The 13,417-nt window shown below is 40.8% G+C and overlaps 1 protein-coding gene across 1 annotated transcript in view; it reads left to right on the forward strand.

Moving 5' to 3' along the window:
• Window positions 1-13,417, forward strand: part of MAP7D2 (MAP7 domain containing 2) — a 108,489-nt gene that overhangs the window by 18,503 nt on the left and 76,569 nt on the right. The window contains 2 exon segments of the mRNA XM_032226834.1: window positions 3,799-3,876; window positions 13,038-13,201. Coding sequence (XP_032082725.1) covers window positions 3,799-3,876; window positions 13,038-13,201 — 242 coding nt within the window.

A 13,417-nucleotide genomic window follows, 5' to 3' on the forward strand; every position in this document is an offset into this window, starting at 1 on the left:
TTGCGAGGGAATATGAACCCATGCTGGAGTTCCAAATATATGTATGTAACTGAGGTCTGGTTTCTTGCCATACCATCTGGTGAATGGTATTTCACCAGTTGTGGTGTTAATTATGTTGTTTAAAATACAATTTCCACACATCATTGCCTCATCCCACAATGATTCAGGCAATCCAGCATCAGCCAACATTGTTCTAACCATAGATTGCAATGTCTGTCCTCTTCTTTTCCACAAATGCATTATGCTGTGGGCGATAAGGTACAGAACGTTTATGTTGTATACCAGCCTTTTGCAACATAGTTGTAAAATGGGAGTTTGTGAATTCTGTACCATTATCAGTCACTATGGTAACAATCTTATGCAACAATCTTTCCTCTCTACAAATTTAACCCAGTTCGTGAACCATTGAAATGTTTCTGTTTTGTTCTTTAACAAAAAACAAAAACCATATCTGGAATAGTGGTCTAAAATGCTTAATACATAACAGGCACCCCCCAAACTAGGTTTCATTGGCCCTATTAAGTCTGCAAATACCACTTCTAGTGGTTTCTTGGTCTTAAACCCGTTTAACCTATTAGCCAGAGTAGCTCTACTCTTCTGTTCATTACAAACATTACAATTTATATACTGGCTACATGGCTTTATCTTCACTCCATCAACTGACTTCACTGTTTCTTGGAACATTTTGTAACTGATATGTCCCATTCGCCTATGCATTAAGTGAATACACTCATTGTGTGGTTTAACATTCGAACACACAGAACATAGGAATCAGGCATTACATATAACCCATTTTGTAGCTTGGCAGTAACCTTAATACACCCTTTTTCAATAAAACAATTATCCCCTTTAAATGTTACAATGTAGCCACGATTAACCAAAACCCTAACTGAAAGCAAATTAAACCTAATTTCTGGTACTTGTAACATATGCAATGATTCAGCAATACATGGACATTTAGCAATACCTTCACCCGATACCTCTAGCCTCCACCCATTTGCTAAAGAAATGTTGTTTACTTGTGACCAACTTTACAAAGTTTTTCTATTTTTAGTAATACACATCGATGCCCCACTGTCAATAACCCACAAATTGTGGTTAAATGATGCATTCTTAGCTATAGTCACATTAATCTCATGATTTGTAGATTTTAGAGGTTTCTGTGGTTTTGGCTTTTTGCAAAACCTGGCAATGTGACCCTTCTTACCACAATTATAACAACATTTTACAGTATATACATAACTAGGTAAATCATTACTCTCTGGCGTCCTCTCTCTTAACTGTTTTCTATCTTCTCTTCTTCTAGACTCTTCCAGCAGTCTTGAGGTAGTGGAGATCAATGTAATGTCCTGTTGAGATAGAACTTCAAAAGATGTTGCAAAATCATTGTAGCTTTCATCAAGTGATGAGAGAATAATATAAACTTGGTGCTGCTCCGAAAAAATTAACTCTTTCTCATGTATCTCTTGAAACATCTGTTTCATGTAGTTCAGATGTGCTAACATGTTTACCACCTTTGGTGAGCCGTGTTCTAAAGAGTTTTCTTGTAATATTAATATGAGCCCCCACAGAGTCTCCAACATATAGTTTCTTTAAATTGTTCCAACATTTTGCAGCAGACTGTTCACCTCGGATATGACTCAATTGTTGGTCAGCCAGTGTGAGACCAATAATGCATAACGCCCATTCATTCCCTCTCTGGAACTCTGCAATCTTCTTTGCATCATCATCATTGTTTGCATCCCAGGCAGCGATATCTGGTGGGTCTGTACTACGTCCCATAGCCCTTCATTACGCAATAGCAAACTACATTTTGCGGACCAGGATACATAGTTTGTGCCATCCAGCCGGGTGACCAACAATAAATTCGGAGTTTGGCCTTGTGCCATCTTCCCAGGTATTTCTGACTAACCAGATGTTTGCAAAACTATAACGTGTGTAGCAACTCCACTCTCTTAACGCTGCAGCTGGAACTCTGGATACACTGGGTACACTGCGCCCATAACTAGTGTTAGGGGTATCTCCGTTGGGAGACAGAAAGTAGTGCAGCGGAATGTGCAGCTGGAGAGAAAAACGTTGCTAGTAGAAACACACGAATAGAGTTGCACACACTGCTAGTAAAAACAAGTAGCTTTACTACCGATAATTGCTTCACAAGCAGTGATAGTAGATAGTAGATATTAGTCCAAACACAATTCAAAGAACAAACAATAGCTTACAGTCGCAGTTCACGTTCCAGTCATCAAGCATAGGGCAAGCAGAGAGAAAGAGAGAGTGAGCTCCCTTGACTCCTTATAGTAAAGTTAATTACACCTGATAAGTACAATCACTCATTTAAAGCAACAACGACCATTTGTTGTTGTATAAAGATATATTTTGCCTACCCACCATTAGGAATATATTCCCAACAATTAGAGCCCAACACCCTCCATCGTGGTTGCTGCACTATCCACTGTTTGGTCTGGAGATTTGGCTCAGTCCCTCAGCAGACTACCGAAAGTCCGGTGTTTCATCAAGTGTGCCTCCAACCTGCACCCTCCGGTCCACCGGTACCCGACCTAGCAGTTATCGGTTGTTCTATAAGCTCTAACTTCAGCTCTCTTTGAGCCTCTCCGTGCAGCTTCTCTCCAACACCTCATGCTTAAGGCGGTTTTTCTCATTGCTATAACATCGGCAAGGAGAATATTGAAACTGGACACTCTGTCGGTCCAGGAAGACTTATGGATTATACATCGGGACAGAGTTGTGCTTTGCCTGGACCCGGCCTTCATCCCAAAAATTCAAAGGGTGCATGAGGTAATTTTACCAAACTTTTGCCTGTGCCCCAGACACCCAAGGGAACGGGTCTGGCATATTCTGGATGTCAGACGGGCCCTACGTAGATACATTAAACTAACAGCAGAATTCCACAGGTCTGAGGCCCTTTTCATATCGTTCCAGCCAGGATCCATGGGACGAAAGATAACATCCTCAACTATTGGCAGATGGCTGAGGGCATGCATTGTGGTGGCATATGAGCACCAGTCTAAACCAGTTCCTTGCCATATCACCGCTCACTCTATGAGGAGCACAGCCACCACCGCTGCCTGGACAACCCAAGCAACAATAGACGAAATCTGCGGGGCGGCAATGTGGTCATCTTCATCGCCATTTGTCAGAAACTATAAATTGGACATGTTTGCCTCAGCCGAGTCATCATTTGACAGAAGAGTTCTGCAGGGGGTTATTTCCACGACCAACTCCCTGGACAGACCTTCTTCCCACCCTAGTGACAGTTAACTTGAGTATGTCCCATGCTTGGACTCTCCAAGCAGAGCGCATTGGCTTACCTGAAAGGTCCTTCTCTGTGCGCTGCGGGAGAGTCCAACCCCGCCCAGGGTCTTCGGGTCCAGGGTTTCGGGGGCATCCGATCGAGTCCGGTTTTTGATCATATCACCATTCTTCTTCGGTTCCAGAGCTTGTCAAAAATCTGGCATTTAAGAAGGATCAGGAGGCATGGTTAAAGAAAATGATTACCTCGGTCCTTGGGCAACCAGACTAATTTAACCCATGCTTGGACTCCCACAGCGCACAGAGAAGGACCCTTCAGGTAAGCCAATGGTCATTTTCTTACAGATCTTTCATTGCCCTAATTAGGTAACATCCGTGCAGGTAAGGACCCCTCATTTATTAATATTGATCAATAAATCTTATAATATGTAAATTGAAGTAAAATTATAATAAAATTGTCAAGACAAAAAAATAAATTACTTTGCTATAGCTGATTTTTCCTTTTTTTCCCATTTTTTGCGCTGTTAGCTGTGGATGGATTTCTGAAGACAGATGAAAGGCAAAGACAAGCCAGAGAAAGAAGAGAAGAAAGAGAAAAATATTTTGGTAAGTTTTATTTTCTTATCTAATAAACAAAAACAATCTACTTTTGATATGTAGCCTTGAGTTTTTTGACTACTAACTATACTTAAGGAAGATGTATAGTTAATGTATAGATGAATAAATGGAGGACTCATACTGAATTCATTAGGATGCATGTTCCTGCTGTCCTCATCTGTGATCAGAGATATTTACAACTCTTCTATCCAATATCCCCAGTCTTCAGCGTAGCTACTGTACATTTTGATTTTTCAGTCTACCAATGCTTTGGTATTATTAAAGCAACAAGAGCCCCTTGAATATGATCACCAACATTTGAAAATCAAGCAAGCAACATCAATTTAGAAGAATAAGAAATGTGTAGATCTAGTTTCACTCTGTCAACTATTATGAGCTCAGAGTAAACTTCTCTCCACTTACTAAGGTATGCATATGAAAGGTTTACTTATGCTCTTATATTATATCCAGATTTCCTGGGTTGTATTAATTTCCTAGGAAAAAAAATATTTTTTTCTGCATAAACGATTAATCATCTGGCACAGGAATATATTAGATTGAATGTTTTCAAGAAAATAAAACACCAGTGAGCTAAGTGAAGTTTTATTTTGTATGTTATTTCCTTATTTGACAACTAATACTAGTGAATATTTAACTGTAAATGACTTGTGCAATGGATATGGTTCCTGTTCAATAGTTAACCCATTTTTTCTATCCAACAGATATTTGGTACTCTGTAACCATTGAATTACCTTTTTTCATTAAAAATCAATATACTTTCCTTTAGGACATTTGCTTTCTATACAGTATATACAGCTGTGTGAAAGGTCCTGCATGCTTCACAGTTTATGTTTTATGACATTTTTTGGATAGGCCAATTGCTTTTATGATATTTTATTCTAAGTGCTATGCTAATATTGTTATATTTAAATAAATATTGGTGGTTTTTGTGAAAAGCATAAGCTTTTTGCAATTTGGTGCTGTTTGGTTGGGCGCTGTGAATTTTTTTTCATGCTTACAATGACTATGAAAACAGATTAACTGATGCATACCCAGTGGCATATGTGTTGCAGTGACTAAGGCCAATGCTAGTGTTTTGTTAACATTTTTATTGTTTGTGGCCCTGAAAAGGATTTTTTTAGATAACCAAACATGGTTACTAATATGAAATTGGCCAGCCCTTATTGCTTATCATCAGGTGGCATCGCTTCAGCATAGACTGTATAAGCCTTTGTACGTGATCTTTGGTGACAGTGTGGTGCCAGGCTGCAATAATGAATTCAATCAGCTCCTGCTTGGTCTTCGGATGCTTCTTGCTTATTTTGTAATTAATCTTGGCCCACAAGTTCTCAATTGGGTTCAAATCCAGGCTCTGAGCTGATCAATCCAGGAGTCGAACACCATGCTTCTTCATCCATTGCTGGACGGACTTGGCTCGATGACAAGGGGCATTATCATCCTGGAAGTAAAAGTCCTTCCCTACAAGTTGTTGGGCTGAAGGAAGCATGATCTTTTCCAGGACTTCAACATACTGCTTGGAATTCATGATTCCCTGCATGATTTGTATCTGACCAATACCAGAAGCAGCAATACAGCCCCAGATCATCACCTGCAATGGATGCTTCACAGATAGATTCAGGCAGTACGGCCTAAATTCTTCAGCTGGAAATTTTCTGACATAATTATTGCACTGATTCCCAGTAGAGTGGGAATTGCTCTCGTCGCTGAAGATGACCTTGGCCCACTGTTCGTTGGTCCACTTGGCATACTTCTTGGCCCACGCATGTCAATGAGAGCAGTGAGCGTCTGTGAGCAAAGGTTTACTTCGAACTCTGTTGCCTTTGAGCCCTCTGGCAAGCAGGCCGTTGCAAATTTTTATCGTCAATTATTCCCTCGTTCGCTAGCATCGCTCTGCCCATTACGAATCTTATAAAATCTAAAGGTGAAACAAAACCAAAGCTGGGGAAGCCTCTGAACTGGACTATGGAGTGTCAAGCCGCTTTCGAGAAATTAAAATGACTCTTTGCAGAAGAACCGGTTTTGAAACACCCTGATATGGATGTGCCATTCGTGGTACAGGCTGATGCCAGTGATGTGGAGGTAAGAGCAGTATTACTTCAGACAAACGCTGAGGGTAAATTGCAACCATGCGCTTACACATCACATAAGCTTACAGAGACAGAGAAGAGATGGGCCATATGGGAAAAGGAAGCTTTTCCTGTAAGATGGGCTTTGATGACCTGGCGACACTTCCTAGAGGGGGCGAAACACCCTTTTGAAGTATGAACTGATCATAAAAATTTAGAAGCCTTCAAAACCCTGCGTAAACTGTCACCTAAACAAGTGCGTTGGGCACAACACTTCAACTGTTTCAACTTTACCCTGAAATACATCCTTGGGGGGGGGGGGACTTTATAGCTGATGCCTTGTCCAGGCTTCCCCAGTACAACAGCTCCAAACTGAGTGTGGTTCATCCAGTCATCCCAGCTAAGAATCTGGCTGCCCCAATGGTTACTAGAAGCCAGAACCTAGCTGACTTGGATGAGAATACGGACCTAATGAACAAACTCAAGGAGGGTCTTGAATCCAATGACTGGTTCAAGCAATGTTCTGATGAATGCACCATGAAGGATGGACTGGCTTGTTATGTTCCTGCTAACCTGGAACCTGTCGTTCTTCAATGGGCCCACGATTCCAGAATGACTGTGGTTAGGTTGATCAAGCACCTCGTGCAGCCTGAGTCTATTAGGCTGGGAAATCCCCTGGTTTCCTGTTTTGGGGGCTTTGAGGTGTATTGGAAAAAGGAAAGGGTGAATTGGTTCACTCACCATTGGGTCGTTTTCTCCCTCGTCCTCACTGTCATAAGTTTCAGGTGACTAGTCATCGTTGCCTGGGGTTCCACCCCTTTTGCCTGAGGGAGAAGAGGCTTCTGCAACCTAGAGGGCTTTCTGGGATATGTTGGTGGCCCGTTTGGGGCCTTGTTCTGGTCGTGCCCTGGGTGGTGGGTCTGGCCTTGGTTTTAGGGCTGGGGTTGAGCACACAGATGCTATATGGCCCATCCCCCTGCATCTGTAATATCTCAGTGGACGTCGAGAGAGGGCTGGTCTCGGGGCCCGCTGTGGTGCTGTGGTTCCCCATTGGTTGGGCGGTTTCAGGTCAGGTTGACCTCTCTCGTGTTGCTTTCTCATGTTTTTGGTGCGTAGCCCGCTGTTGACTTTTGTTGCTACTCGGAACCACTCAGCGAGTCGATTTGTGATGTCATGGTATGCGGTTACCTGGACAATTTGCTTGTCCAGGCTTGTTCTGAAAAAATGCACCAGCAGCCATTCTGATAAAGGGGGTAGCCTTCGAATGACCCTCCTAAATTCATGGATGTGTTCTTTGATGGGGCGGCCCCTCTGCTTTAGGTTGCTGAGTTCCTCTTCTGCATATGGGTCTTCCTCCGCCTCCTCAAATCTGACCTCTAGCAGTTGCAGGAAGACATCTATGTCTTGCAGTTGGGAGGCTCTCCTCTTGTGGAGGGCTAACCATTCCCTTGCTTCTCCCTCTAGCCTTTCTGTGATGGTATTCACCATGGCTCTGGGGATGGGTAGAGGTGCCCATAGCATTCTATTTTGTTTGCAGACTTTTTTTATTATTATTTCCCTTCTACAACACCTTACAGTCATTATATCAACATTGTTATGTCATCCTACCTGTACATGTATATAATATTTTGCTTCTATATTTACACACCTTTATACACAGTTATATATATATATATATTATTTTTCAGCTTAATTAATTTTATTCTTGTTTTGCAGCCATTTGTACCAATTGTTCCAAATTTCATAATATTCCAACTCTTCTTTATCTTTTAGTTTCAGTGTTAATTTGTCCATCTCTGAACAATCCAAAGTTTTTTTAATCACTAATTTGTCCGAGGGGGTATTATTTTGTTTCCAGCATTGGGCAAATGCTATTCTAGGTGTAGTTAGCAGAAGTGTTAATATGTACTTAATTTTCTTTGTATATTTCCCTTTGATTATTCCCAGCAGAAAGATTTCGGGTTTGTATTTTATCTGTTCTCCTGTAATTTCTTGCACCCATTTCCAAATTTTTGTCCAATATTTTTGTGTTTCCGGGCAGGTCCACCATATGTGATAAAAAGTCCCTTGTACTTTTTTACATTTCCAGCAGGTTGGCTTCATGTTTGGGTACATTTTAGCCAATCTTGTTGGTGGTAAATGCCAATGATAAAACATTTTGTACATATTTTCTTTAAGTGCTGCTGATCATGTTAGTTTATAATTTGTGTTCCAAATTCTTTCCCAATCCACTAGATCTATGTTGTAACCAAAGTTTTTGGCCCACGCTATCATGCAACTCTTAACTTTTTCTTCTTCTAATGTTACTTCTAATAAATATTTGTAAATGTTCGTTATGATTTTATTTTCCGGGCCAATTAAAATTTTATCTATTTGTTGTAATTCTGTGTATATTCCATATTCTTTTACATCTTTTTTGTATCTCGATTGTAGTTGGAGATATGGCCATCAATCTATATCTATATTTTGTTCCTTTAATTCTGGATTTGTTTTCAAATTCCCTTGGCTGTCTAAAATTTCACTATATCTAACCATTTTCGATAGATCTAGTGTTTTGGGATGTGTCATGGCTTCCATAGTGGAAAGCCATGTCGATATTTTCATGTAATGTTTTTGTCTAATTTTATTCCAGACCTGTATAAGTGCATACCCCCACCTTTTTAAAATGATTCCTTAACTTAGCTTGTTCTATCTATATTAATATACAGTCTTAAAGCAGTATAAGCAACTTAAATAATGTATGTGTGTGTATATATATATATATATATATATATGTATGTATGTATGTATGTATGTATGTATGTATGTATATATATATATATATATATGATTTTTTACAACCCCTGGTAAGCCCCAATTATGGGAGGAAGCTAACTGCTTCCATCATCTGTCTATCGGCTCGTCACAAGAGTCCATCACGACAGAAACCCAATATTTTTACTGTTGCCTTTGTTATATTTGTGTTTTTTTTTATTTGTGCTGATAAATAAATAAAGGGAGACTAGTATAGATCTATTTCAAGCTATTTAGCTCTCATCAGCTAGCCATACCCTTACTGGGATTTGAACCTGGGCTATATTACATCCTAGGCAAACTTCTTAGCCATTAGGCAATGTAAAAAATCTAATAGATACCTTTCACCCTGGCTTCGCTGATAACGGATAAAGAGCCTGTGGCCTAATGGCTAAGAAGTTTGCCTAGGATGTAATATAGCCCAGGTTCAAATCCCAGTAAGGGTATGGCTAGCTGATGAGAGCTAAATAGCTTGAAATAGATCTATACTAGTCTCCCTTTATTTATTTATCAGCACAAATTAACACACACACACACACACACACACATATATATAAGTTATTCAATAATTTACTATAATAATAGTAAAATGGAGAAAACAAACAGAGAGAGGGAAGGACAGAGAGAGAAAGTGTCAGTGCTCATTCATATCAACAGTACTATATCTTAAAGGTGCGATTATTTCATTATATCCTTAGTATGATTACTGGAATTTAACTCAGATAGGCATTTATAACACACACACATATATGTGTGTGTGTGTGTGTGTGTGTGTGTATGTATGTATGTGTGTGTGTGTGTGTGTGTATATATATATATATATATATATATATATATATATATATATATATATATATATATATATATATATATATATATATATATATATATATATCTCCACAAGTTTTCCACTTACTTGTTTATGAATATATATATTGATTTGAGTACTTATTTATAGGTATTATAAATATTACATATAGATATTGTATATAATTGTAACTTATTTCACTAAACTATTAATGCAGTCAGTTCATTCACCACTTTTTCTTTAAGTTCTGGGTTGAGTTACTTTTCTTTTCAGTCTTTGCAGAATTGTCCACTTTCTTCTGTTCTAAATAGTTCTAAATAATTTCAGCCCAGCTGTTGCATCAGCCTCTTCCCCTTCCGCTTCCTTGTTTTCTTCTCTACCTAACTACTGACTGTCAGTCGCTGCTCTTAAGCGCACCATGGTTCTCCAAGTCCTCCTTCTTTCTCGGTTTCTTTCCACTACTTGAGTTTGTATGACTTAGAGTCAGTTCGTGCTCTTTCTTGTTGTCTCCCCTCCGATCGCTCACTTATGCCAATTAGTTCTTCGGGCTGGTCTTTGCCTCTAAAAATCTGTCACTCTCACTCCTCCAAGTGGGCTCTCGTTTATAGGGCTCTCTCACCCGATCTCTGGAGACTCATTGCTTTGCCCATTCTCCTCTGTGATCTTCCCTTTCTGCCCATACTCACCGCTGTTTGCACTCGCAAGCCAGTCCGCTAATCCACTCGATGACACAACAAGTTGATTAAATTCTTCCTTCCCCTTTTAGATAGTTTGTCGAGACTTCAAGTCCGCCATTGAAACAAGGCAGATGCTTGCACACCAGATTAAAAGGGTATCCCCACATTGTAACGGGCGATCGCTCTCCGCCTCATTAGTCCTAGGGTTTCCCTACTCCTTCACGTCTCTCTCCAAAATCAGTGTACCCCCAAAGGGATCCTTCAAACATGTAGATTGGAAGAAGAAGTCAGAGCCCTGATTTCTTCCCCGCACTCATCTCGACGTCACCACCGGAAGTCTGCCCATAGCATTATTGGTGGATCTCAGCTGAATCAAGGAATAGAGCTAACTGATCTGAGTCCCCATCAAACTTTTCCCTGAATTGGGGCAGGTCATTCAGCCCTACTCTTTTAACCTCCTGTCGGCCTCTGTATGGATGGCCGTCTTCCTCACCTCTAGTTTGGAGAGAGGGAGGGGGTTGCCTGCTCTGGGCATCCTGCCTGCTGCATGGGAGAGGCACTGGTTGCAGTTTGGGGCTCCTTCTCCTTCTATTGGGTGGAGGAGGGGGGCTGTGCTCCACTTTGCGTCTCCTCCCTTCAACAGGATCAGATGTCCCTCCCCTCTCTTTTGGGCAGCATGAAGGCCCCTCATCATGAAGTGTGGTCCAGTCAAAATCCTCCCTCAGTTGCTCTGTTGCAATCCCCCGGGACTCCATCTGGGGATTTGGGAGCTGGCTTCTTCCCAGTCCCACCTCCAGTTCACCCTTACCAGCTTTCTCGAGATCCTTCCCTTTATCTGGGAATTGGGGTAAGGGAACTCAACTTCAGCTAACTTAGGGGCTAATTTCCACCAGTACCCATCCTTTCTTGCTTCTGCTGCTGGGAAAGGCATCACAGCTTGGATATCTGGAGCTTTGATGTCTGGCACTGGCCGCATTCCTCCAGCTACAATCAGGGTCTCTTCTGCCATAGTTGCCTGATTTTCCCTCCAAGCACCCCAAATATCGGGAAGTGATTGGAGAGCCCAGAATTCAGAAAACCCGGAAATCTTGATAGATTTTAAAAGTCAGATTTGGCTCGGTGTGAAATTTCCAAAAGATGCCCTAATTAATTTACGAGCCTCAAGACAAAATTCAAAAGAAATCAAGTCATTTATTAGGAGCAACATTTTGGCATGTTCTTCGCTCTACATGGGGCTGCCCTTGAAGAGTGTTCGAAGACTTCAGCTTGTCCAGAACGCAGCCACGCGAGCGATTGTGGGTGCACCTCGGTACACCCACGTTACACCTATCCTCCGCGAGCTGCACTGGCTGCCCATTGGTCTCCGGACACAGTTCAAGGTGCTAGTCGTTACTTTTAAAGCCCTACATGGTATTGGACTTGGATACTTGAGAGACCGCCTCCTGCCAGTTACCTCCAAAGACCTATTAGATCCAACAGACTAGGCCTCCTCCGAATTCCATCTGCCGGCCAATGTCGGCTGGCGACTCCTCGGGGGAGGGCCTTCTCTGTGGCTGCTCCAGCCCTCTGGAACGATCTCCCCATGGAAATCCGGACCCTTACTACCCTTCTGGCCTTCCGCAAAGTAGTTAAGACCTGGTTGTTCCAGCAGGCCTGGGGCTGTTGAACTATCCAGCCCCATTCGAGGTTACAGCTGTTGTAGAATTTTAAATTGTTGTTTTTTATTTTATTTTTTGTATCCCCTCCCTTTTTTATTGTGAGCCACCCTGAGTTTCTCGGGAATAGGGCGGCATACAAACTCAATAAAATGAAATGAAATGAAATGCAGAGCCAAATCTGATTTCCGGTTAATGGTGTCTGACCTTTACCCCTGTGTCTCCCCTCCCCTCAGTTTGTGTCATAAATCACATCCACCAACAAGGTGCTTTCACGCTTCACATGCCTGCTGTAGTAATCTGAGATCAGGCCCTGGTCAAAGGTATGCATGGAATTCTCCCTCCCTTTTTCATGTCAACTTGATAATAGTCATGGAAACGCTTTACAAGTTGACAAGATGAGGTGAGCTTCCTGTCAGCCATCGAAATGCGTTGCAGAGTCCTATCTTGCCGTTTTGTCAACTTTCTTGGTCTTCCAGAGCAGAGCCTGTCATCAACTGAACCAGTTATTTGGTATTTTTCAACCACTTTGCTCACTGTGGTGTAATAGCATTTCACTCTCTTGGCTATTTCTGTACAGGAGTAACCCTGAAGCACAATGATGTGATGCTGCTGCTCAGTACTGGTGAAAGCAAAGGCCTTCATCCTTGCCTGCAGCCAGAGCTAAATTAAATTTCTCGATGCTTTTCATGCCTATTTATAGTCAGAGAGCATGACAACATTGATTGGTCAGCCAAAGCTCGCTGCTGGTTGGCTACTTTCGATCCTAACATTCTTGAAAATTCAAGTTGTGTTTGTTTTATCACATAAACTCACTCAAAACCTTTAAAAGACTTTGGTTATATTAATAAAAATGATGCATTTCAATCCGACTACAGAAATTTTCATCAAAGTACTAATTTTGCATGATTTCTATAAGTAAAAAGTTGATTAAACATGTAAATATACTTAAAACTTAAAGCGCGCAGGACTTTTTCACACAGCTGTACCTATGCAAATGTGGGGTCCATCAAATCTTTTGATAATTCTATCGTGGACATATTTGATATTGTTCTGACTACCTAAGGACTGCTAATCTACAGTTTAGATAAAAGTTGAAATATGTGGGGTCAAGTTTTATTTGAGATTTTTTAATTTATTTGATTATAAGCTGTCAGGGAGCAGCAAATCTTAGAAAAAGAAAGAAGAGCAAAGCTTCAGTATGAGAAACAAATAGAAGAAAGATGGAAGAAGTTGGAGGAGCAGAGAATGAGGGAGGAGCAAAAGAGGGCAGCTGTGGAAGAAAAGAGAAGACAGAAGCTTAGAGAAGAAGAGGTAGGCAGTTGTATGCAGCATTATTATTATCATATTTGCTGGAATGTTGGTTTGGATAAAATATTTGAATATGATTTTTTAAAAAAATATTTTTAAATTCATGATCCCTGAGTGCTTAGAATATTTTCTTTGTTTGATTAAATATAGCTGTCTGCTCAGCATACAATTTAGAATAACATCCTTATCAATAAACTAATGAACAAATGATAAAAGCAA

Source organism: Thamnophis elegans, chromosome 11, assembly GCF_009769535.1.
Source record: "Thamnophis elegans isolate rThaEle1 chromosome 11, rThaEle1.pri, whole genome shotgun sequence".
In the NCBI taxonomy this organism is placed as follows: domain Eukaryota; kingdom Metazoa; phylum Chordata; class Lepidosauria; order Squamata; family Colubridae; genus Thamnophis; species Thamnophis elegans.